At 34.7% G+C, this 27562-nt stretch overlaps 2 protein-coding genes across 2 annotated transcripts; one reads left to right on the top strand and one right to left on the bottom strand.

Annotated features, from left to right (window-relative positions):
* Positions 1–303: 303 nt before the first annotated feature.
* On the top strand, positions 304–6837 carry LOC122316687. Its single transcript, XM_043133403.1, has 11 exons — positions 304–962; positions 1234–1328; positions 1488–1681; positions 3026–3065; positions 3858–3939; positions 4091–4168; positions 4288–4413; positions 5013–5134; positions 5701–5740; positions 6179–6253; positions 6458–6837. Exons 1-11 carry the CDS (start codon positions 643–645, stop codon positions 6621–6623), a joined length of 1338 nt encoding a protein of 445 aa, XP_042989337.1. The 5' UTR covers positions 304–642; the 3' UTR covers positions 6624–6837.
* A 370-nt stretch (positions 6838–7207) lies between these two features.
* On the bottom strand, positions 7208–14024 carry LOC122316686 (O-fucosyltransferase 16). The gene is made up of 10 exons (XM_043133401.1): positions 13553–14024; positions 13390–13440; positions 13196–13286; positions 12820–12896; positions 11833–11921; positions 11489–11672; positions 10509–10690; positions 9759–9861; positions 8570–8901; positions 7208–8416 (listed from the first exon to the last, which is right to left on the bottom strand). The coding sequence occupies exons 1-10, from the start codon at positions 13709–13711 to the stop codon at positions 7975–7977; spliced, it is 1710 nt and encodes a 569-aa protein (XP_042989335.1). The 5' UTR covers positions 13712–14024; the 3' UTR covers positions 7208–7974.
* Positions 14025–27562: the final 13538 nt, after the last annotated feature.

The raw sequence follows: 27562 nt of genomic DNA, 5'->3' as shown, positions 1-27562 counted from the left end.
TCTATCCATTTTTAATTATTTTTCCCTCGTTAAGGAGATTTCAATAGGAAATTAGGAATAAAGAACATGAAAAAAAAAAGATAAGGCCAAGTTGCTTTTTAAAAATAAAAATAAAAATGGGAACTCTAGTTCTGTCGCCTTATAAAGAGTGGAGGGGCTCCTAACAGTGTCCAATCCAACGCAGCAAGGAGAGAGTGACGGTGCAAATATAGACACGTGGCAGGCCAAAGAGGCATAACGGATACAAATTTCGAAGTGGGTCCCGGCCATCCTGCTCACGTGTATGATTATATCCCCCCCACCCCCCAGATTCGCAGCCATTTCCAAAGGAAAGCACCCCTCTCTCCGATCTCGATCTCTCTCTCTGTTCTCCGTCCCTTCACTCTTCAAACTCAAAGTTCAGTCATTCCTCAACGTCAAGTCGCAGCACAAAGATTCACCCGAAAGGCTCTCCTCTACTTCCCATTGGTCCCTTGTTCTATCTTCCATAATTACCCATTATAAATTAGAAGGTAAAAAACAGACGTCTCCTTCTTGTACTCTGCAACGACACTCAATACTGATTTCCAACAATACTACAAGCCTGTTCTCGCTAGGGTTTTTTACCTTTCCTTCCTTCCTTGAATGGCATTCTCTTAATCGATGGCGGTGAGTTCAGGACGCCTCTCGGCTCACTTCGATTTCAAGCTCGGAAGAGGGCGCCGACTCTTCGGAGACGGTTTTCCACCGACGCGTATTCTAGGCTTGGATTTGGGTAAGCGTTGGAGCAGAAGGGCGCGTGACCGAGTCTTAATAGTGGGTCGAATCGGCTGCTGCTGCTCCGACCCCGTGGTCCCCACCCGAAGAACGACCGGGTCCGGAAATCGCGTGGAGAAGACCGAGGAATGGCGCCTCGATCCCAAGAAAATCCCTCACAGAGTCCGTACCCAAGCCTCCCCTGCAGTTCCCTTCGCCTCTTCTCAGTAGGTTCCTATCATTTTCTTTTATATGGACGATATACACTGTCGTTCAATCCTTTGTCTGTGGAATTTGGAATTTTATAAACTTAAGACAATAATTCAACTTTTTGGTGAATACTAAATAAATTGACGGTTGCATATTAGAGTATTGTTTAGTAGTTGCTTCAACCTTTTCAACTTTTCCTTTTTACTAGCACGGTCTTGATTGCCTTTGGTAGATTGCTTGTGCTATCCACTCGTTTTGATAAGTTGTTGCATTACAATTTTGCTGCAGATGGCACACAGTTTCAAAACAAGAAAAAAAGTTTTATCCTCGCTGTACACCGGGAAATTCCGGCCCTCAATCCCGTGACACTCCTCCAAAAAGAGGTAATTTACAATGCATTTACATTCGTCAAGGTAAAAATAGAAGATAACCAAGAAAATCAACGAAGAAATTCCATCTATTCTAACAATTGATTGACGGTATCTTTAAATAGCATGCCTGATCAACAAGTGCTGTGTTCCTGATTTGTTCCTTCACTGTAGACACCGGCATTGCAAATGAGGAGGACTGGGGCATTAGCTTACTGAATGAGAATGTTAATGAGTCGGGCACTAATGAAGATGGAAGTACATGGTATCGGGAAAGCGGGGAAGACTTGGGTTCTAATGGGTACAGATGTAGGTGGACAAGGATGGGTGGTCAATCATACGATGGTTCCTCGGAATGGAAAGAAACGGTATAAAATCGTTCCATCATATGATGATATTTCATGTACGAGAGTGTTGTATTGGAGTGAAGCTAAATGGAAGCAATTCTCTGCGAAGTAATTTGTGCAATTTACATCTTAATCCATCTTTACAATTACGTTCAAATGTACATATATTGATGAAAGTGCTACCTAAGAAGCTTCATGCACTTACTGCTTGGATAATTTGAGAGCATAATGACTGAAGTTGCCTCACAATTTTCTGTCCTTTGACATACTGTTGATTATGTTGTCAAGTATCAACTAAATCTGGTAAGAACGGTTAATAAACAGCTACTTATAATGAGGGGAGGGTGAAGTAAAAACTTAAAGGGAATGAGCTGCTAGTCTATTGCATATTACAATCTTTATTTCAGTTGAAAGCTACAAGCTCTTTTGGAATCTCAAGGTGTAAACATTTCCTATTAAGCAACGGTCATCTAATTTGCAAAAATAATTTATCAGTGGAGGTGATAGGTGCAGATTGATAGCTAGGGAAAAAGGTTGCTTTTTGTTACCTTGGCTTTATACCTAATCAGGATAAAAATACATTGGAGAATACTTCCCTAAAAACTGGCAAAAATGGAGTCTTATGTGATTAATGCATATTCAAACCAAACCAAATTTGAAAAGCAGTTTTGTTGAACTAACAATATGATAAAAAAATTTACAATAAATGGTTTCTTTTTTCATTCTGCAAGCATGTATAAGACAGAATCTGAACATCCTGGATTACCATAGTTTATCTGACAAGAGCAATGAGTAAACTTTATCATGGCCATCGCATCATTTTTTTTTTTTTTTTGGTTGTTGTTGTTTTTGGAGCCTTCACAACTTATGGTTGCTGTAGTCCCAAATTACTCATGCTGTGGCATATAGCCATGTATGAATGTTGTCATTAAGGGACTCAAAATTTCACAAACAGTTGGAATTGATGTCTAGTTTTATTGGTAGCCTATATGACAAGTAGTATGATGTTTCAAGTTTAAGGTGAAAAGTTTTATCATTTTTTCATGCTTTAAAAGTTGAAAAAAATTGATATGACTAGAATATTTTAATTAATACTATGTCTCTCCGTTGACTTGAATCATCTTTGTCTACTAGATGCATATGTTGTTTTTATCCAAATGCATTTGAGTTACTGGAGGAAATTTTTTCATGTTCTAAGGTTATTCCATATCTTTCGAGTTTATTTCAAGCGAGCTCTCGCTTTTCATAATTGTCAAATCTATGTTTAATCACTCACTTTGAGTAAAAGATTACATTTTTTCATAACCCCATTTAGTATCATCCCAGGTGGATGCATTTAATTGGATTTATTGATCTCATTGACAGTGGTGGGAGAAAAGTGACTGGAGCGGATACAAAGAGCTAGGTACTTGCTGACCCTCTCTTTAATAGACCAGCTGGTTATTACCTTGGATCATATTTTGGTATTTTTTTTATAGTCTAGCATGAGTCTTGGATGAGTTCATCTCATGGCTATTAAGTTGGAGTGATAAGTTATAACTCAAATTGAGCTCAGCCCTGATAGTAATAAAGTGAAAGTTCGCACCTTTCAACATCTGTACTGCTATCTCTGTTGATACTTTTCCATTGCCACATCCCCCATTTCTCATAGTTTTGAATGGGATAGGTAGTCTCTAGTCTTTAACAGACAACCATGTAGATGATGTTTATAATTCATGCTTGCATAGCTTGAAAGTAAGCAAGCATCTGGATTTTTCCAATGGTTGATATTGCCACATAAACAAACATAGCCACTATTAGCTACGCATATCTAACAAATTGTCCATTCCATGTTTCTTGTCCATATGAATGACATTACCACCAATCTCCTTAGAAATTCAAATGGTTTACAATGACAATGTGCTTTCTTTCCAATGAAAGTTGCGTATCAATAAGATTTTAATTGTCTGGCTGAATTAAATGACTTGAGCGCATCTTTGATTCTTGTCCATTCATATTTCTTAACTTTTCACCACCATGAAAAATTTAGTTATTGTCTTTGGACATGCAATGATTGACTGTTCCCAACATACCATGTGAATTAAGGACTATTTGCGTATCATTTAGATTTTAATTGCCATTTTCCATCTTTTGGCTATTTGATTGAGTGTTACTCTACTATTGGTGCATTCATTTAATTCTATATATTTGCTCATAGGTGTGGAAAAATCTGGTAGAAATGCCGAAGGGGATTCATGGTGGGAAACATGGCAGGAAAATCTTCATCAAGATGAATGGAGGTCTTCATTAACTGTCTCCCTGCCCTTGAAAATAAAAATTGACAGTTTTTTTTTTTTTTTTAAATATTGAACACTAAAAACATGGTCATGCTCCTGTTCCTCCCACATCAGCAAATAGGATGAGTAATTACTCCGGATTTTGACATTGCAGCAATCTTGCAAGGATAGAGAGGAGTGCACAGAAACAAGCAAAATCTGGCACCGAAAATGCTGGATGGTATGAGAAGTGGTAAGCCAATGTATTTACAGAAAAATAATGGCATTTTGTATGTATCAGTTATGCATTTAAAGAACAATGAAGCATCTTACATTCATAATATATTGATGACACATCTAATCTGAATCTAGGTGGGAGAAATATGATGCTAAAGGCTGGACTGAGAAAGGGGCACATAAATACGGTAGGCTGAATGAACAATCATGGTGGGAGAAGTGGGGAGAGCATTACGAAGGAACAGGATCTGTTCTCAAATGGTTTTTTAACCCTCTTTTCATATCACTTCGAACTTAAATGTGTTTTGTGGAAATTCCTTCTTCTCTGGAAAAATGTGAACTTCATGTGTTCATTTATTTGCCCATGCAGGACTAAACATAGAATGTTCCTGTCATTACCTGCATATAAGATTCTTTTATAATACAGAGGTACATATGGAAATAAAAGAAACAACAAAGAGAGAGAAATTATATTAGGAAGTTCCAGGATTTCAAATTTCAGAAAAAATGTGGCACAGCTGATGCAGCAACAAGTTTCTGTAGTGATAGATATGTGAAGCCACCATAAGTTGGCAGCAAATTAATTGCCTCTTCTGTTTAATAATATATGAGTGACAATTATGTACACCTGGAAGAAATGGTAGGCATTTAGGGGGGACTATGAAAGAACTCATTGTGTAAACCTCTTTCAGATTAATTAGTTGAGGGATAAGTTGTATTTTCCATCTACTTATTCAAAACCATGATTTGAAAGAATTGTTGAATTACATGAAGTTCAGCTTTTTCTCCATCTGTTGGTGGGTTTTATTAGAGCTTCCCAGTTGATTCTCTCTCTTTCTCAAAACTGTTAAACTTCTCAGGACAGATAAATGGGCTGAGACTGAACTCGGTACCAAATGGGGAGACAAGTGGGAAGAGAAGTTCTTTACTGGAATAGGTTCACGGCAAGGGGAGACATGGCATGTATCTCCCAGTGGTGAACGTATGTCAAGTACTTGAATTCTGGAGTCCAAATGTTTATGTCACATATCATATTTGCCTGTTACCCTCCTTAATTGTTTTGTGCCATTCAACATATTCTTTGAAATTCTCTTTTATGTTATTTTAGAATTTCTTGTGCAGCAACTGAAATCAATTTCTGTTGATTCCTTGAAATTTTGTAAAGGCTTCATTTTTCTTCCTAGGCCACATATGTAGGTGCAAGCAGGTCTTTTTCTCAAAGCACAAATAATGTGCTCAACTGGCTTACTTCAGGGGTATAAATATTCTTAGGAGCATGATACTGGTGTAAAAAAAAAGAGACAAATATTGAACATGATACAAATTATGTGCTCCATTGTCTACCCTTAGGAAACATGAATAAAACTAAATGCAGGATCCTTCATGGCCTGGAAGACAGGAGTGAAGGAGGCATCAGTTCTATTGCCTAGGATTCGATATGAGTTATTTCTTGCCCAGTAATCGAGATGTTCATTTTTGGTTAGTCTTGTGTAACCCACGATGGTATAGTTTATGCAAGAATTCATCATAATTTTATTTCTTGTTCAGGTTGGTCAAGAACGTGGGGGGAAGAACACTTCGGAAATGGGTATGGACATCAAGCTATTAAGCCATTTTATGAATCGAGCAAAGCTCCTCACATGATTTGATTTTTGCATAGAGCCATAAGCCATATTTAGATCATTCTCAAAATTAACTGCATCTGAATTTAATTAGGTTTGGATACAAAAAATACTTCATCTGATCTCATCTAATCATTACAATTTTTCTAAATTTCCACACAAAATACAATAAATTAATTAACTTTTTTAAATCCCAAAACAATAATAATACTAAAAAATAATATTTTAACAATTTTTTATTCAACTTTCATATCAACTCATCTCATCGCAAATCACAATTCAAACCTACCAATCTCACATCTTTTTCCTTACAAGCATTCATGAAGTTAAAGATTAGAAGTCCTTTGCGTATGGTTGTCTTTTGCATGCTGTATGGATACTAATATGGCATTTTTCTATATCAGTAAAGTGCATAAATACGGGAAGAGCACAACAGGTGAAAGCTGGGATATTGTCGTGGACGAGGAAACTTATTATGAGTAAGCATACTCTTATCTTGACTATCAAAGTTAGGCTGTTTTATGGATTGTAGCGAGTTATATGCAAGTAACCAACGGACTTTTGAGAATGAAATGAAGATGCATGTGTTTTTATTTTTCCTAGTTTCCGGAGGAATGTGATATTCCTAGAAAAAGTTGCTTTAATTAAAATTTAAATTTGATGAGGTGTCACTTTTGATGAAGGGCTGAACCTCATTACGGTTGGGCGGATGTTGTGGGTGACTCGACTCAGTTACTTTCAATTAAACCTCGGGAGCGGCCACCTGGTGTCTACCCAAATCTAGACTTTGGGTCATCTCCACCGCCCCCACCTGATGACACACCAGAAGAGTCTCCTCCTTCGCAATGAAGAGATGATTTTTGAACTCGTAACTTAATTAGGTGGTTTAGATTGGTTGAACCTCTTATAGCAGAATATTGTGAATTTATCTTTCAATTAATTCATTCTTTTGATTGTTAATGCTTCCATGTATTCAATGTCATGCCCTGGTTACGTTTTGGACAAAATTTCTTTGCTTGGGATTACACCATAGTAAGAAAGATACATTCTTATTTGGTTTCAATTTCATGTTAAGTATCTATGACACCGATTTTTGGATTGCGATGGATCTTGGAACTGGAACGCATTCCTGTTTGGCCCTCAAAGCGCTTTTAGTTTTAGCCCGTTTGGCATTCCTCTCCAAGGGTGTGCAAATTACACGCAGATCCTTCAAAAAAAGCGAGACCCATAAGAAAAATGTTCCTTTTTTAATTGTGAATCTTAATTTTTTTAAAAGAAAATGTGCAGGGTATGCAAACCCTACACCAGTATCTAACATTCTTACTGCCCTTTTATTATTACTTTCTTCTGGATGTTATAGATTACTTGTGTCCCTCGTTGAACTAACAGCGACCGAACGCAGCCAATGAGTACTGGATTGGAAGAAAACGTAATTAGGGGCAAACATAAAGTGGATCTGAGCATTTCTCGGTTACAACAAGAAACATTGACAAATACAGACAGCTCTGGACCTAAACACTAATCAGATATATAGGAACTCTAAACCTGTAATTTCTCAGTTAGTTTACAGCCGCCGTATATCACTGTTGCTATCTCATGTGTTTCTAACATAAATGAGTTGAATTACACGAATCCAACGTCATGGATTGACATGAGTAGGAGGCAAAGGAAATTTTCCATCACCCGAGAAGATATAAGACCAAAAATTTAAAAAAAAAAAAAAAAAGGGGAGGAACCCGAAATAACATCTACTGTATCTTTTTGGGAGTGAAAAGAGCTGCATACACAACGATTTTGGCGGTTAAAGCAATAAGCAGTTCAATAGATTGGTCTGTCTAGCAAAACCTCAAAAATTATCTTCAGTCCAGTCCCCATTCTCCCACCTCTCACATCTGCCTCATATGCCTCCCACCCCCCGGGGGGCAGAACTTCCACTGCATAGACTAAAAGCTCATTCATCCACCCAAGAGTTATGTATAGGGTGTTCCTGAAGGCAAACTTTTTTACAAAAGGGCTCACTGTCATGAACCCAACATTTGGCGCTGGTGACAAAGGTGGGCTAGCACTTTTCTCTTTGCCAGTGGTTTTATTATGTACAGGATGGCATTTATGCACCTTTGGTCAGATATTCAAACTGTTGATGGGGGGGGACGCCCGGGGGGCAATTTTGTTATACAAGAATCTGTTACCAACAGCTTTGTTAGTCTGAAAGAATCTCTTCTAACTCCGGTTCATCAGAGGTTGCTCCATCATAATCCAAACCAGTTCCATTGAAGAGACCTCTCTCTAGGGGGTCATTCTGATCTTCATCATCATCCATGTCAAGCCATTCTGGCTCATCGTCAACATTTTGATCATCAATAACTACATCTTTTCTGGTGGGACTATAACCCTTGCCATATTTTCTAGGCCCGGAATCTCTCTTCGCCTTGGCATCAGAATCTTCACATACACATGTAGATGGGTTCTCATGAAACTCACCCCTGCCTGGCCTAACTTCATTTGGCTCCCCCATAAAACCTCTTTGAAAAGTACGAGCTCTAGAAGCAAACACATCCCAAGTCATGTTACTTCTGCTCAAGAACAACCGATATAACTTTTTAGCATTTGGACGAATGGTGGGTTTGTGTCCAAAATATCTCCTGCAAGTAGGCAAATACGTAAAATTATTATTATTATTATTATAAGGAAACACTTAAAAGTTAGCAGGTAGTCTAAACAAGAAACAGGTAAGAGGGGCCCAAAAAAAAAAAAAATAGAATAGAGGGTGGAAAATGGAAAGAAAGAAAGCACACCTTCTTCCAGCTAATATTCTAGCCATATTACCGTTGTTGTTGGTAACAAATACATCACTTTCATCACACACTATGAAGTCAAGTGCAGCCATGCGAGAAGAAAATGAAGCAAATGGTTCCAACTCCTCCTTGGAGGCTATAGTTTCTTTTGAATAAAAATTGGGGAAAAGTGCTTTCAGGGGTGCCAATGTCTCTTCCCCTCCATATACTTCCCCAGATGCCACATAAATATGGACATCACTGCCATATCCCAAAGCTCTTAGCATCAGGCCTACTTCTTCTGGAGTGAGCGGGCATTTTCCATGCCTCCTTTCCTTGTCAGGATTGCTGATCTGCAAGTCAATTAAAAAAAGCCTCACACATGCTTCATAAACTCTAGAAATCCATGGTAGTAGGAGCCAAATCAAATTCAACAATGCATACAAACTAAGTTGCAAAAGATATTTAGGGAAACACCATCAAACCATCTTCGTTCCATCTTAAAAGCACACGCATGCCCATTTTCCCATGTAGGAAAGGCTGCTGAAAAGTATGGCCTCCCAACACATTTATAATTCTCTTTTCACATTTTTTTTTTTTTTTGAGAAAAGTAAGAAGTATATTAATAAAAGAATAGGCAAAATGCCTCGTTCAGTATTCTTTCACATAAATATAACCTCACCCCTCTTTCCACCTCTGAAGTTTAAAAGCATGTTAGGAATGCTTAAAATATCTCAGAATTTTGTGAATAGTAATGAAATTGTTTGTGTAGAGATATTTTATTAGGTATTGGGAAATGAGAGAAAAAAAGTTAAATAAAAATATTTTTTCAAATAAGTATTGTATTGGAGTTTGTGAAAGTGAATAGATAAAGTTAAAATGTTGTTTGAATATAATTTTTTAATATTATTTTTGTTTTGAAGTTTGTTGAAGCTGTATTGATTTTTGTGTTTGAGTAATAATTCGGTAATGATTACATGAAAAGTCAAAAATTTAAAATGGAGAAGTACTTTGTGTTTTAGTGATGTTTGGGAATGAAGTTGTGAGAAATTCTGGGAATTTTGGTGTTACCCAAGCATGCCATTTTCTAGTTACAGATCAGATGCACACACCCCGAATATTGATTTTCAGTTTTTCATTTTTGTATCTCAAAACATGGAAAATCAGGCTTATATAAGAGGAATTCTAGTCTAGAATAGTAGAGACTCACATGTAAAGTTTTCCACCTCCTTCGTATTGCAGCCAGTTCTTTCCTTTCTTTTTCTCCACCACCATAATAACATCCTGAGAATGCAAGCATATCAGGTTCAAACCTGCAAACAAGAAAAATATGGTTGCATAAAAAAATCTCTGACAAAGTAAAAGGCATTGCTTGTCCATTATAATGAAAATAATGCAATGGGCATTTATTCTCTATAGAATGCAGACACGGCCATGATCAATCAAGAATTCAGCCTGACAGCCTGCTTCTAGAATTACCAAATTGCTCAAAAGCCCTCAAAATATTAATCACACGATTAAATGCCCATGCTTTTGTTTGTTAATTGTTGTTATTTTTTCAATCCAAGCTCAAAGGAAAGAGGAATAATCCTCAAGAATGTCAACTTGAACATTGTGCACATTTGTATACACATGTTTGTGCGTACGATGTACATATGTCCAAGAGCAAAACATATGAAGAAGCACCTGGGTGTCTACAAATGACAATCTATTTCATCATCAGGCAGTGATCATCAACCTAAACGTTTGAACACAGGTTCAAAATGTACTTGTTCAATGGGCTTGATCAAAATGAGGCAGGAAACAGATGAGAACAAATCAACATTATATTGAATGCAACAAATGAAAAAGATATGAGAACAAAGCAAGATAATATTGAATGCTACAAATAGAAAAAATAATTCATTTGTCTAATTACTGTAGTGATCTTCAGAGATATAGAAGTTCAAATAAAGACTACCTCAGGTGCAATGCGATGTAATGCTTGCTTTTCATCCTCATCCGATGAACCAATTTTTGACCCATATCAAGTATTGTATCAGTAAATCTTAAAGCATGGTAGTTAACTCTGCATCTCAACTTCTGCAAATCTGTGGCCAACTTGTTTGCAAGTCTGTAATCAAACTTGCTAAGCTGAACAGCCTGTAATAAAGACCAGTAAGTGTCCTTTATGGGAATAACTTGAGATATCCATTCAAGGTGAGGTTTAATCCATACAACACAGAATCAACAGTAGGAAATGTCAAATGCTCAAAACAAGAGTGTTTTCTATCTGATATAGGAATTAACATATTTCTTGAGCATATTTAAAATAGACATATACTCTCAAATTTATAATGTCAAGTCACATAATATAAACAACGCCAATTAAGAGTTTGAAATTAAAAATCTTATAAATAAAAGAGACTAAGATGCATTTTAATCCATGTATATGTAAAAAGTAATTTTATATGTAGTCGAAGATGTCACCTATCAAAAAAAAATGAAGTCAAAGATGTTATTAAAAAACACAAGTACATAATTTCTTGTTTTGGGTGTTCCAAGTGAAGATGGCCAAGCTCAAACTCCAAAGGCAAGGCACCTGGTTGAATTTTCCAATTAAAATGACAATGAAGATTTAAGTATTGTCCCACCCTTCCTTATAAAAAAAAATGATGTCCCACTTCATTTTCAAGGTGCCAATGAAGCTAAGTATATCAAGCTTCGGTCACACCATGCACATGCACATCGTGGCTTTGAAGTTATGAATATCAATCACGTGAACAATAGTATACAGATCAAGAAAAGCAGAATCATAATTCTTAATTTAAAAGAGGATTGTTCTGAAACCACCCCCCCCCCCGGGGGGCCAAAAAAAGAAAAAGAAAAGAAAAGACGGGAATTGAAAAGGTTATACCATATATAAGCAATTAGAGAAGTCTAAGAGAAATGAAAACTTACATGCTTTTTCGAGAGAACAGGCAAAACACGATTTTGATAACATCTTTCACTGCACTTCCTTGGCACGCGCATGGTGTATGGAGTCATAAGTTTCCCTCTCTTCCTAGGTAGTTGTCGAATAATTTTAACGTCTTTTGACAGAAATGATATAAACCAATCAACATCAAAGATCTCTGAAAAGTTACTGCAAAAACAAAGTAAGAAATTTGTTACATGGCAATATAAGAATTGAATGTAATTTTTATAAGTAACAAAAGAATTGAATGTAACTAGATGTTCACTCCTATTGCTAATCTGGACAAATAGATGTATTAGCAAAATCCAAATTGCAAAGCATTGCCAACCTGGAATCCTTCCAGAAAGACTTTTGATCCAGTTTTGGAACAACAAGTGTAGCATTTAATATACGGGCAGCAACAACAGCATCTGTTATCTGTCAAAGGTAGATCTTCTAAGGTTTGTACGAAAGTAAGTATACTATTCAAATATTAGTAATGAAGTAGAAAATATATCAGACCAAGGGTTTGATGGATCCCAGTACTACAGGCAACATCAGTGCAGTGAAACAACTAACAAACTAGGCAACCCAACATGCTTCACCATAACTCTACACCCAGATTAAGCAAAATGAGGATACCAACCGATAAAGTAAACAATACTGTGGTATATTTCTCTCTAAGAAGAGCCCCCCAAAAAATGCCAGAATGACACAACCACACTAAGTTCCTTTAATTGACACTATTCAAAACCTACTCTACATCTTTGAATTGTCATTACTATCTTGAATGGCAACTAGTAGGTTCTTCAGGGATTGTTGTACCAGCAGACACTTTATTACCAATATTGAATTCCATGAGTAACATCAACCCAAATCCACTATGCATGATACCAACAATAATTACTCAACCAACTCTCATGAACTCAAAAAGAACTCCTCTTGTTGGATAATATAGTCTCGAACGCGAGGCATTCCCTACTTTGATGAAAAAATAAAGAGCATATTGTAGGTGTGTGAGGTATATATTTAATTATGTAACTGCGCATTATTTGTTTGCAAAATAACCAGTAATCGTCCAAACAATTTCATTATTTCCACATGTTAGTTATCGTTAGCATGTTTGCTTCCAGCAATAAATAATTCAAAGATATGCACATATGTTCAACATTATTGAGTCCTATAATAAAAACAAAACATTGTTGACTCCTGGTAAAGATTTTAGCTTTCTTAAAAAAAAAAAAAATTAACCTGGCAAACATTCATTCTATCAAATGAAACTTGGTGCAGAACCTTTTCTTACAACTACTGTATAAGATACAAGTCCGGAAATTACCCCAGTTCTTTGTTGATTCAAACCTCCACTGGTTGCTATTGCCAAAAATCGATTGGGATGCGTAATAGCTTCAGCTTCTGAAATAAAATAAGACAGTTTGAAATCAAAATAATCACAGCAGAAAACTGTCATTCTGCAAAAGCCAGTCCAAAGAACAAAATCAAGAACCTCAGAAACAAAACTAGGCAGTGAATAGCAGGTGGTGATTAGAATAATCTGGACCAAAGTCCTAACTAGAAAACCAATAAAATGACTTCTTTTTGGATACGTAAAACCAATAGAATAACTTCCAAAAGCATAACCGGATCAAGAAACTTAAATTAAATATATTCTAAGTGAAAAAGATGAAGATAAAAAGATGCAACGTTATACGAACTTGGAAAATTGTTGCTAGCATTGCTGCAACCATAGTAGAACTTGGAATTTCTGGAACTCCAAATATGACGATCCGATTTGCCCCCGCCGCTCTAATCGCCAAAATTCAAGAAATCACGGTGAGCAGATACAATAAATCCAAGAAAACCTAAAAGAAACTCTCAAATCACTCTCTCGGGATCCAAAAACCCTAACCGGAACACGAGATGCCGAAATTCCAACCACATCGTCCTCTGGTACCTTAAGCTGCACACGGATACAACTCGAAATGAATCACAAATAATTAAAATAGAAGCAGATATGTATATAGAGTGACAGAGAAAAATGCGTGAGAGAGAGAGAGAGAGAGAGGAAGTACGAAGGAGCGGTGGCGCAGGTGGTCGGAATCCACTGGGGATGGAGCGAGAAAGGATAGGAGAGCGAATAGAATGAGAAGAGCACCGGAAATAGCGGAGATGAAGGGAATGAGGAAGCGAAGGCGATGGTAATAGTGGTGGCGACGTCTCTGAGACGCCATTATCTCCGGTGCTCGCGATTGTGGAGGAGCTTAGCCCCGAGCACCACGGTCTTTCACACTCTCTCTCTTCTATTAAAGAAATGCAAGAATGCCCGAAACAAACGTGTAGTAGCGGATCAAAATCTCAATCGATAGGATAAACTCTAATCCTGTGCGCAAAAACCTCCGAAAGTGCCTGAAGAAAGCCCCTAACACGCGGGAACTTCTTAGTGCTAAAGAAAGAGAGTATATAAAGACATGGCGATAGCGACAAGGGAGTGGTTCCCGCAATGGGCAGCAATCAAGCAAGAGAGAATTGCAGCTTTCGCCCGTAGCGTAGAATTCTCCAAATTCACGAAGGATAATGCCTCCATTCGTTTATATATTTAAAATTATTTTTAAAAGAATTTATTTACTGTTTAAGAAGTAATTATTAATATATCAGAAATACTTTATGATCTAAATTTAAATTTCAAAATTGTGTCTCGAATGTGTTTTTTATTTTTACTTAATGATTAAATAAATATTTTTAATAATATTATGAATTTTTTTATTTAAAAAACATTTAAAAATATAAAAATAATGAATAAAAAAATATTAAAAAAAATTTACATGGTTTGGTGAGTTTTCAAGGTACATCCTTCAATAGATGCAGCACCACTCTTAATATATTAATATTATTTTTACGCCCAACTAACGCTCACCACATCCTGTCCCCTTCTCTACTCTACCATATGCAAGGCACCGTTAATATTGTGCATCCAAAATTATCGATATTAATTTCTTAAAATCTTAATTTATTTAATAATTGATTAAAATTTATTACTTACTTAAAGTACGCATAGTTCTTTTATCCTCGTTATAGGATGTAAAAATCATGATCTATTTATGCTTTGAACTGAATTAGGATCCTTGGTGAAGTTTTAGATTTGAGTAGTTTAGAGAATCTTTTTTAATTATGAATTTCATTATTTATTAATAATAATTTTACGTCTATCTTAACAATATCGAGTGAAAAACTCATATCAGTTTTTGTTATAAAAAAAATTATAAAAGTGCCAAAAATCAGAATGAGGTGATAATAAATAAGACAATTTTAGAAAATTTAGCGCTATTTTTGAGTAGGTTGGTCTAAATTTGATAGTCCGTTTCAAGGGTGGCCGCGTCGCCGAATGAGATTAGTCATGTTTATCCAGTTGATTTGCAAATTGGGTGTCAAAGGGCATGTGCTTTACAGCTCGGTTTTTCTAACAAAATAACAATGATAAAGGACAGTGCCATTCCCATACAGTAGAAGTACACCGAAACGTCTACGAGAAGGTAAATGATTTTTTTTTTAATATTTTTTAAAATTTAATAAAAAAATAAAAAAATAAATAAAAATTAGAAATTCATTAAAAAATATTTACTTAACTATTAAGTAAAAGAAAATAAATAAAAATGAGGAATCAATAGCCGCCATCTGCCATCCGTGACCACCATTTGTTTAAATAGCATTTCCCTAATAATAATATAAAAAATCGTCGATAATTATTTTTAACCTACCAACAGTCTTCTAATGTTTGTTTGATTGTTTTTTTTTTGTTTAAAGTCTCTTTTCATTCATCTCCCGACTTAGAAAACACAATGAAGATAGTGGGCAGTCTCCTACAAATCCACTATACAGTTTGCTACACGCAAAGCATGTTTATGTAGTGTATGCGCAACAACATCACCTTCTCTACATGTATGTTCAGTAATACAGACATCAAAACATGCTACTCTATAGCTTATATCTTGTGTTAAATAAGGTTAAATCAAATTATCTTAAGGAGCGAAATTTTCGCTATTTTGGATCTTTACTCGTCTTACGGCCCACGTCACTGTGTTGTTTACACTTCTACGTCACTTAGGAGGCTACTAGAGTCTCCTAAATAATTTCACGCTTCAAAATTAAGAGATCTAAATGGTTTCTCTAAGAAAATGTAGAGAAAAATGAGTTCTTTTTCCACACTCAATAAAAAAGTCCATACACTATATTTAAAAGAGTTTTCACATCTGGTTAATTAACTTCCTTAAAAATGAGGAAATTAAATAACTTCCCTCAAAACTGTGATAGTGGTGGGGAGTTAACAAATAACTTCCCCACCTATGTAGAGTAGTGGACACAACTTGGTCATGGGATTTACCCATTACCAATATCTTGGATTAACATTCCAAAATAACTCTCATCTTGCATTTGTTTCCGAATTGCCATAACAACTTTCTCTGAATCCCCTTCTAGTACTACCTTTTGCATTCCCATTTGAAGCACAAACTCTATTGCTATAAGGGCCTTTTTGCCTATGCTATTGTTGGATCAAGAGTAAAATTTTTGTTCTTTTCATTGTTACAAGGAAATTACCTTTTTCATCTCTGACAACTATGCCAATTCCTAGTTTGAAATGCTTTTTATCAATTGCCACATCCCAATTTATTTTACAGAAACCTTGTGGTGGACAATCCCAGGTAACATTTCTTCTCATGTTGGATTATGTATGTGCAATGGATCTGTCTTGTAACCCTGCAAGATCTTGCTTCATCTGGTTTACCTTGTGTAACACTACCTTTGCTTCATCTCATTCTTTCTCTTCCACAAGTTCTAGAGGATCAATGTCAGCTCTTCCATTTCTTCTATTTCTAGATTGCTAAACATATCTTCTATTAGTGATTTAAAGATGTTGCATGAATCCTTGCTTTTTTGTATTCTTCTAGTACATTGCTCAAGGATATCAGAGGCTGAGATGCAATCCCATAATATATGTTTTGTAGTTTCTGGTTTCACTAAGCACAATGGGCATGTTTGATCAGAGAATATCTTCCTCTTGCGTAGATTGACTTTAGTTGGTAAGATACCAAGACATGCTTTCCATAGAAATTTTTTTTGTATCTGGAGGGATTCCCAATTTCCGAATCCTTGTCCAACCTTCATTTTGCTGTGATCTATGAGAGCACTGTCATTTTCTCCTATCTTAAATGTCACCTTGAATGAAATAAGTATTTCTCACTGTAAATAGACCATTTGTTGTTCCTCTTCACGTCAAATTGTCTTGTATGTTTCCTCTACTGAATGGTATTTGACTTATTATTTATGCCTCTTCCTGAGAGAAGATTTCTTTGATGAGTTTGAGCTTCCGCTGATTTGTTTGCTGGTTGATAAGTTCCTTTACTTTAGTTTCTAAATTGAGATAACTCTGACCACTTTGAGGAGTGAATGTTGAACCTAAATAAAACTGTCGAAATTGGACAACAAGATCTATTTCGATGTGAATTCTACAGTGTACACTGCAATCAAATTTGATGGACTGTTTGAGTTCTTTATACAGTCACTTTTGTATACTTTTTATGCACTCTACTAATATGATTGATCAAAATAATTATTTTATTATAAAAAAACTGATGCAGCCAATCATACTAATAGAATGAGTAAAGAATATACAAAAATGACTGCATATAGAATTTTTGTTATAATTTAATTTACATTAACAACAAACTTAGAGGAAAAACAGAAATGAGAAAATTTAAAGTTTAGACCCTTTTTGTTGTTAGTTATTAGGAATTAGAATAGGGAGTTGGATAATTATTGAAAAATAACTCGTGCAAGTTTTGATAAAAATGAGATTTTCTGTTTTAAAATAAAATTTTAACATTTTTACGACGAGTTCCAAATTTTTTTTAAAGAGATTGTATAAAACTTATAAATTTTAAACTTGTATCTAATCTTACATGTAATTATTAGCGGACAGGCCACGAAAAAGAAGGAAAAAGGTTTGGTTTAGCTTGTGGATGATGAAGCTCCCTTATGTGTCACTCAAATGTTAACGTTCGTAAGCAAAGTATCGGCGTAATCATCGAAGACGAAACACTTCATCATTCACCTAGTACTTCTATATGAATTTGCATTTATTTTCCTTCCGTGTGGGTTTTATTTCATGCCTCTTTTGACGTAGCATGACGTAATTAAGGACGTGCTTTGTATTATATAGCCGATGAGAAATGATATATATATATAATTGTTTGTAAATGATGCACACTATTTTAAAAAATAAATAAATAAATATGAAATTTATATAAAAAAATTTAAATTTTTAATAATAAATTTTTAATACTTGTATAATTAATAATTGTATCTAATATTACCTTTTAACAATTATTTTCTTCTAAAACAAATTGCATCATTTCCTTTCTCTATTTTTAATTTGTGGTTTATTCACTCTGATACGCTTTTTTTTATTTATTTAAAAAAACTAATACATACATCTAGTGAAGCATTTACGCGGTGAAATTTTATAAAACTAATTAAAATTAAAATTTTACGAATGAAATTCGAATTGCGGAATGAAAGCAAGCCTACCATCGATTGATTTGGGGGGGCCAGACCCGACAGGAAAGGTACAATAACTCGAGTTGTTTTGTATGGATTCGGAGGTCACTGGCTTTCAAAATTGGAGTTGTTACGCCATAATGGAATACTCGATCGTGACCTTGTCACATAATCTAGTTGGTTGCATAAAACAAGTCATGGTCGTCTTATGACAGATGGTGCAATGTTACCAACCAACCAACGAACTGTTATCAGTACTTGCTTTTAATAAAAATTTTATTTACAATCACTTTTACGTATTTGTTTTATATATTTTATTAAAATAATTAATTAAATATTATAAAAAATTAATACAATTAATCACATTAATATAATATATAAAATATATATAAAAGTAATTATACGTAGCATTATTATTTGCGAAAACAGTATCTTCCCTCTGCATTCATATTTCAAAAAGTTCAGTTCAAAAATAAAACGGAGCATATCAATGAAATGCTGGCGGGAGAGAAAATTTCGTGATAACCCCCTACTTCTCTTACCAACTCTTCCATCCCATCACACATCGTTAATAACTTAATAGTACAAAATCCATTCACTGCAAAGCGTCACTCACTAATCAGACAATGAAATAAACAAAGACGATATGGAATTTCATTACATTGATGAAAATCAAGCCACAAAATCAAAATACGAAAAAGGTATTGATAAATATGGGATGTGAAATGCGGGGAAAGTAACTCAGAGGAATCGTGGTGTCGTGATGGTAATGGGGTTGGGCTTTTCATCATTAGAATCTCTCTCTCAACTTTTTCTCTTCGATCCAAACACATTATAGAGAGAGAATTTGCGTTTGTGTCTACCTTTACAATGGAGCGTGCCTAGAGAATTGGTTTTAATTACTTTTGTTCTTTACAAGGACACTCCATCTATTATTCAGTTTAGGAAAAGCTTCTAAGCAGTCGGGTTATTATTTGAAGTATAGCAACCCTCTTTTCATCTACTGCTACATTAGAAATCACACAATAATCTCAATAGTCTCAACCACATACAATATACAAGAGAAGTTTCAAAACAATTCAGCCTGAATGGTATATCGCACGAAACCCATCTTCTCCTTAACGCTGTCACTACCCTGTTCCTGTCGCCCATCTCTTTGTCATTTTTTTCCCAGCTAACAGAATGGACATGGCATTGTTGAATTCATCTACTGATCTAGAGCCCAGTCTTTTGCAAGCCATTACATACTTCCAAGTTCTCTTATCACAAAAAATCACCCAAACTCAAACTACACAGAGTAATTGCCAGTTTTCAAAAGTATATTTTTTATTTCTTTTTCAAACCAGCGCTTTACATTTCTAATATGAAAGTCATTCAACATCTACAAATACATTCATCATCTATAAATCTGAAAATGAAAAAGATTCCACACACAAGCATCCAAAATCCTTGTGATTTTCTCTTTTACATTTTAGCAAACACCTTGTATGCACCATGTGTTCTCCATCGCAGCAACTCTTATGTGTTTCTATCATCCTTTTTCTTGATACAAATAGCCAACCAAGGTTCTTAACAATTTCTAAAGAACACATGATGTGAACCACAATCGACTCGTTTTGAGATCCAACAACAATATTGAAAAAACAACCCAAGAAAGCCAAAATCAAGTCTATGGATAGGGAATTTAGACCAAGAACTCAAATACTAATACATAATTATTCTAATCACTATAACTAATACTAATATATATACTAATATTATTAAAACTGAAAAATTGGATCAAACTATACCAGAATTAGTAAAATTGAAAGTACCGGTTTATGAGGATAACCAATACGTAATCAGTTTTTGAAACTGCAAAACTAATGCTACCGTTCAGTTCCAAATTTTGTCTAAAATTAGACTAAACCAAACTGATTACACCCCTATATACAAGAAATTTTTGGCATGGAAGATGTGCTCTGACGTAGCATGTTAACACTTATTTTATTAGAGAGAGAGAGAGAGAGAGAGAGAGAAAAATAAGAAGAAGAAGATAACTGCTCCTGTGAGAGACCTGTGTGCAAACTTCAACCCAGATCCAACCAACTTGCCGGAGTTGTTTCTCTATCCCTCTATTTCAATGTGCAAATTGCAAACCCACCTTTAACCAAAGTGTTAGTTTCTTCACGAAGAAGATAGAAGACAAGGTTTCTTCTTCGCGACCCACCTCGTCAAATCTAATTGTTGATGGCACTCCTTTGCAGCTCCACCACCACTCTGCATCGTCTTTGGTTCTAGCTTTTGTATTTGTAATAGCTTACAAGAATGTGAATGGAATCTAATGCAAGAGAAAAAAGCAACACTTTTTACCTTCTCCCTTCTATTTTATTAAACCAAAGAGTTTTTCTTCCAGCCGGTCCGTCCAATGTTCCTCAAATAACAACCCTCAAATAGTTGAGTGCCATGTAGGCTTGACAACTTAATTTTCATGTGACCGCACATTAGCTGATCCAAAATTCATCCCCTCGCCCCCCTCTCTATTTCACAAAAACAAGAAACATCATCCCCTCAAGTCTTCATTCTATTTGATTTCTGAGAAAACTGTTGGTTAACCAATTAAGGTTTTTTCTTTTTTTCCTGTAGAAACATTTTACATTTATATGTTGTGTTTTGCCTTGTATTCTCCGGTAACCACTTGTTTACTATAAACAGTTGACTATAACCATTCGTTCGAATTTTCTTTTGATTGTCAACAATGGTAGACTTGGCCAAAGTACGATTGGTTTGTTGCTGAAAGTGCGAAAATCTCCTCTCGGAACTAGCTGATTACTTTGTTTATCAATGCAGTGGTTGTGGTGCTATTCTTCGAGGCACTTTTCCACTGATTGAATGGTATTTTGCAACTGTTTATTACTTTATGAGAAAATGAGCACAGAGAGAGGGAGATGGAGGGAGGGATAGAGAGTGACATTTGAAACTATGTGTATTTCAGGTATGTGTTGATGGGCCTCAAGGTGGACCAAGTCTTAGAGAACTGTCGTGTTGCCTGGTAATATTTTTAGGAGATTGTCACATATTAGAGAAATAGAGTAATACATTGATTTTGTCCAGGTGTGACAATCCCTACTCAATCTTTCTTTGAAGGACATGAGTCTTTGATACACTTGAAATGACAAGGTAAGTTAAATAGAATGCATGCCAAATGTGTTCAATTCATTGAAATATTTCCTCTTGTAATTCAGTACACACATGGTAAAAAAAAAATTTTGTGTTTGATGCTTTAGTAAGAAGGTATGTCATTGTCATAATTTTAGATACAAAATTATTGAGACTGATTTTCTTAGCTCTCGATCTTGTGATTGCTCCATCTGGAACTTACAAAGGTTCTTTAAGACTTGGTTCACCTTGGGGCCCATCAATTTGTTATAGTGATTTTAATTTATTATAATTATATCATTGATAGTGATGGTATAAATATTACTATATCATTATTTCATACCATCATCCCATAATATATGATGTGGCGTATTTATCATCATTTGATGATAAATAACCATTTAATACATGATCATTCAGTAGTGGTAAATGTGTAAAATCTTATTTAATAGGATGCAAGTGGGATGGTAATATGGTGTATAGAATTTTCCTTATTTCATATATAATTATTTAGTATAGTGATTTATGTAGTAATTTATATATAGACTTGAAATATATTACTAATAGTAATATAGTATTAAACTATTAGTATTAGACCATAAAATGTAAATTGTATTTAATATACGTTGTAACAATCTGTTAGAAATTCAATGGTAAAATTTCTATTGCCTTTGGGAATCTCGTGAAGACCCTATAAGTTTTCACAAATCTATTAATCATATAGATTTTAGTCTAACTATATAGTTAGTGTTATTACTCAATATGGTATCAGAAGAGTGTTATTGATTATTGGATATAGTTAGAAAAGTTTTAATTAGACACATGGAAAGATCTTAGCCACCTCACTCTTCCAAGTCTACTCTCCACCTTTGAAAAATATCTTGAACTGATTTTGTGGATATTATTAGATAAAAAAAAAGAAATATCTTGAGCTAATTTTCATGGATATTATTAGGTAAAAATATCTTGAACTAATTTTGTAGATATTATTAGATAAAAATATCTTAAACTGATTTTTGTAGATATTATTAAATAGAAATATTTTGAGCTAATTTTTATAGATATTATTGGGTAGGAGAGACCTACTCTCAACTCTCACTCCAGCCTCATCCTCTTTCATATCTCGTTCATAAGTATCTCCAGCCACTCCCCACGAAATTATCTTCATTTACACTTTCCATTGAAAGAATACCAAACACTCTCTCTCGAACAGCTTTTAGGTGTTCTTTTGCACACTCATTTCAAAGTTTTTTTTCCTCGTGATTGCGCTTGAAGTTTTATAAGAAACGCGAAGATTGATGTAAGTTGGCTTTTAACTTACTAGCAGTCTACTGTGTATGTGTGCTAAGTAAATGAACTAAAATATATATGTATGTGTGTTATCATATATGTCATGCTATGTCAAGTTATCACATAATTGTTTGTTACATAGAATTTATTCTGTCATCAGTTTTCATCTGTTACATAATATATATTCTATCATGTATATGAAAACTGTTACATAATATATTCTGTCATGTATTGCTATACATTACAAGTACGTCATGTTAAGTATGTCATCTATTACATGTATGTCAAGTCATGTAATATTCACTGTTGCAAGTATGTCATGTTAAATATGTTGTCTATTATATGTCATGTTACGAAATATTTCTATCTCAAGTTGGTCATATCTTTCAAGTTATGTTCAAGTCACGTTATGTTACGTCAGGGTTTCAGTCCTTTCATATTCCAGTCATGTTTCATCTTGAGTTACATTCAATTTCATGGGGTCCACAACAACTGTGGCACACGAAGTATGAGGTCGCAGCAATTGTGACGCATACATTACGTGAGACACAATAATTGTGACACATAGAATACATGGGGCCACAACAACTGTGGAGTATGTATTTAACTGCATTATGACGTGTAAAATACATGGAGTCACAACAACTGTGGAGTATGTATTTAACTGCATTATGACGCGTATAATACATGGGGCTACAACAACTGTAGAGTATGTATTTAATTGCATTATGACACGTAGAATACATGGAGCTACAACAACTGTGGATTATGTATTTTTCATGTTAAGTCAAGTTTCAGAATAAGTTTATGTTAAGTCAAGTTTCAAATCAAGTTCATGTCAAGTCAAGTTCAGTTCACATTTCAATTGTACTATGTTGTATTTCAAGTTATGCTTTAATTACTTATGAATTCGATTATGCATTCATGCTTTTACTGTCATCCATGCATCATTAGCCTGGATGGAAGTTTTTTGTTAACTTACTGAGATTTGTAATCAAATCTCACTTTGGTAGTTTTAACTACCATTCCCCCAGAATGGAAGATCTTGTTATAGGACCTGAAGGAGAATCAGGAGCTGATCAACTAGACACAGTTGACTAAGCGATGGTGAGACGTCAATGTTAATATAGTAGTTAATGTAAATTACTACTTGTACGTTGGAGTTGCATCTCTTGTACTTTTTGGATCATAACCATTTTGGACTAGTGTTGTGATCTTAGTTGTTCAATGGGTCTTTATGTATGAAGTATGTTTCAACTATTTGGGATATTTTCAATTTGATGCATAGTATTGCTAAAGAAAAAAATTTATGCGCTGCGAATATTGCATAATGTTAGATGCATATTAGGAATATTACATCTTATACGTCATAAACGGGGGCAGGTAACCTTGTGTTGCATGTTTTGACACTTTAAATGTCCGTCTAATCCCAAACGGAATTTGGGGGCGTCACATACGTTATATACTAATGTATATTAGTATTACTAATTTACTAATGTACTTGTCAAAAAGAATATATTAAGAACTTATTAAGCCATAAAATGTTATTAATATATATAATTTATGATTAAAACATATGATCAAATAAATATTCATGTTTAAGATTGAAATTTTATGTTATAAATTATAATACATTATCTTATACATAATTATAATTTATATTGTTATATATATAAATCATATATAATATAAAAATATTATATACAATATTAAAAAAATTCATTAAAAATATATAATATAAAGAACTGGTCCTGGAACCGGACTGGTATCGGCCGGTTTTGAAACTAAGGAAACGGGATTGGTTCCACCGGTTCGAGCCGATCTGGTCCGATTTTTTGGTTAATTTTTATACCCCTACTTGTATACAGTAGAACTATTCATATTTGTTGCTATGATCACTTGTGCCATTATTCCTAAGTGCATGTGAAGAGAAGCTTTGCAGTAATAAATTGTTTCAAATGTAGTAAAATTAACAGACAAAAATAGAAAGCTATGATCTCAAACATCAATTATAAATTATAGATAAAATTAATATGTTGACGTTGTATCACCGATAATGATAATATTAGATGCGTGTGATAAACCACCAAAAATTCGAATTGTGTCATAATTGACAAACATTACACAAAAGAAGTTAATTCATCAACCATAATTATCTAAATATAATAAATACGATAATTTTGTTAAATTCTTATAATTCGAATTGGGCTTGAGTATGTTAAGAGAAAGGAAAATGATCTACTTACAACTATTCTGTATTATTTTAGAATTTTACATAAAATAAAGGGTAATTTTATAATATTGACATTTATTTTTAACAAATGATATGATTGATTATATTGATTGCTTGAAAATGAATTCTAAAATAATTATAAAAGAAATTATAAATGTTTCATTACTCCAATTTGAGTTCTGAACTCAAAACTCTCCTGCTACGTAGAGGCAACTTGTGCACTCAAGATGTGCACGAATCTAACGTCAGTATTTTTTATTTTTCAAAATAAAAACAATGAAGACAAACAATACAGCTTCGACCTCCGACATAAATCTAAATCTTTTTTCTACCTTTCCAGAAAGAATTACCCATCTACTACTCATGATGACTTCACTTTTTATTTTATTTCTTCTTAATCTGCCTTGTCCCTTTATTTCAACATTTCTACCATTTCAAAAAGAATTACCATCTCTTCTTCCCATATAGAGCTCATTCCTGAGAGAAAATATGCCCAAAGATTAAACTTGAGTTATCTCCTCCAACGAAAAGCCACCGTAAACGGCGCCGATGGATTAAGGAAAGATGAAAGAGAAATTTCCATAGGTTTCTTACATCTCTTTTTTAATCAAGGCAGTGGATTAAAAAAAAAAACCTCCAGATCTAACGTGAGTGCCGTTGAGAAGTTTGGTTTTTCTTGAATCTTAGATCAAGATTTTGTGATCTTGTGCTCAAGCTTCCGGACAGTGGATGAATCATCTATTGCATTCAAGGGCATGAAAAAAAAAAAAGAAATGAAAAAGAAGAAGAGAAAGATGAGATTTGGGAGAGGGGAGACGAATGGGTGATCGAAAATAGATCTAGGAAGCCGATGCTTTCTTCTTTTGTGTGTTTTTTTTTTAAGGAAAAATCTAGTTGCAAGCATAATTATGTACTAATATATGTACTAATCTATTGTGATTGGTTAAAAAGTATATTTTATTAAAAACAGTGTTAATTTAAATTTTGAATATGAAGTAATCAGTATTAGTACGTGACTTTGTTTATACGTAGTAAAACTCTTTTTTTCATATAAAAAAACTAACTGCAGCAAGCCACGTCCACTTCATACGCGGATTGGTCCCCAAAACGCTGAGTGTAGCTTTTTTCTGAACTTTTTGGCTATAAACTGCAGGAAAAATATAGTTGCAAGTATAACTGCGCATTAATATGTATATCAATCTAATATGATTAGTCAAAAAGTAGATTTTATTAAGAATAATTATAATTTAAATTTTGAATATGAGTATTGATACGTATATTAGTAGGCGACTTTACTTGTATGTAGCAAAATTCTAAACTGCAACAGGAGTCGACGGGTTGGGGACCTCGGTTAAGCCTCCAAACACTAAGGGTCCAATCCTCGCCTTGTTGCTCCTCTAGTGATCGATGAGACTCATTTGCTTTGTGTAGATCATGTGTATCCCAAAAGGAGCTTGAGTGTGATGAGGCTAGAGTTTAATGGTGGGAAGTATGAATGATGTTTGGGCTAAGTGATTACGGTTTAAGTGATGATGGTGCACGGCTAAGTGACCCTTGGTATGCTAGGCGCCACTTGTGTGCTAGGGTTGGAGGATGGACAATCTTGGTTAGGGTTTAGAAATGAGTGATTGACGCTAGGTTTGATGAGGGGTTCGACCAAGGTTATTGGGGATACATGGTTAGGGCAAAGGTGGCTTGTGAGATCCTTAAAGTTAGAAATTGTGAAATTCCTAAAATGTAGGATTTGAGATTTCGAGATCTAGGATGATAAGGGCTGACTGAAAATGAAAGGGATGGATAAGGTAATGTGTTTTGGTGGGAACATAAAATTTGAGTGAGCCAATCAAGGAAATTGACCAATCAAATGATGGAGGGAAAAATGAAAGTAAGATTTTTTAGGATCTAGGGTTTCGGCAGGCTATGGCCGAATTGCTCAAGGTTAGATCTAGGTTTTTTGTGGTTGTTTGGCTATGGGAATTTGAGGATGTCATGTAGGGCTTGATGGGAGGCTAGAGTTTTGTGGTTTGAGACAATTGAAGGTGGTGGAAAAAGTAAAAGGATAGGCTAGCTGAAATTAATGTTTGAGAAATGAGATTCTTCAAGGAACTTTAAGGAAATCTTATGAACATGTGAGAAATCACATGAACACAAGAGATCTAGCAAAACACCACACAATTCGAATTCCCAATGAGGATTCGGCCTCTTCACTCCAAATTAATCAACAAAACTCTACAAGAATACAAAAAGAGAAAATGAAAATAACAAAAGAACCAAACAATATTTGATTCACAAATTGCATAAAAAATTGAAAGGAAGCCTCAATATATTAAAGGATAAATTGAATCAATATCGATTTACAAATTGCACGGTGAAGATCCTCTCTTTGGGGATTCACAAATTGTGCCCCAAAAGAGCCCAAGTGCATGAGCACCAAAAATGAAGAATTCCAAACCCTATGGCCGGCCACTCAATGTTCAATTTATCAAAAGATTCTAATAAAATGTCTAAGGGTTTTATTTATAGAGTTTAATAAATTGGAAACCCCCAAAAGGTCTATAGGCAAATTAAAATAAAATAAATAAATAAATGAAATAATAATTAATCAAATCTTTAAATAAAATAAATCAAAATAATAAAAATGACACTTTAGCTATGGTGGCCGTGACATGCATGGCCCATGGTGGGTTATGGTGGTGCATGGTCCACGGCTAGGCTAGTCATGGTTTGATCCGCGGCTCGCTGCATGGCATGGCATGATGCCATGTGTTGGTCTGGTGGTGGGTACGGCATGGCGTTGTGTATGACCTGTTGATAGTGGGCATGGCATGGTACCAAGTCTAGGCTTGATAGTGGACACAGAGTGATGTCA

Source organism: Carya illinoinensis, chromosome 7 (assembly GCF_018687715.1).
Source record: "Carya illinoinensis cultivar Pawnee chromosome 7, C.illinoinensisPawnee_v1, whole genome shotgun sequence".
NCBI lineage: Eukaryota > Viridiplantae > Streptophyta > Magnoliopsida > Fagales > Juglandaceae > Carya > Carya illinoinensis.
Note: the sequence above shows the minus strand (reverse complement) of the source record. Positions and strands in the feature narration are given on the sequence as shown.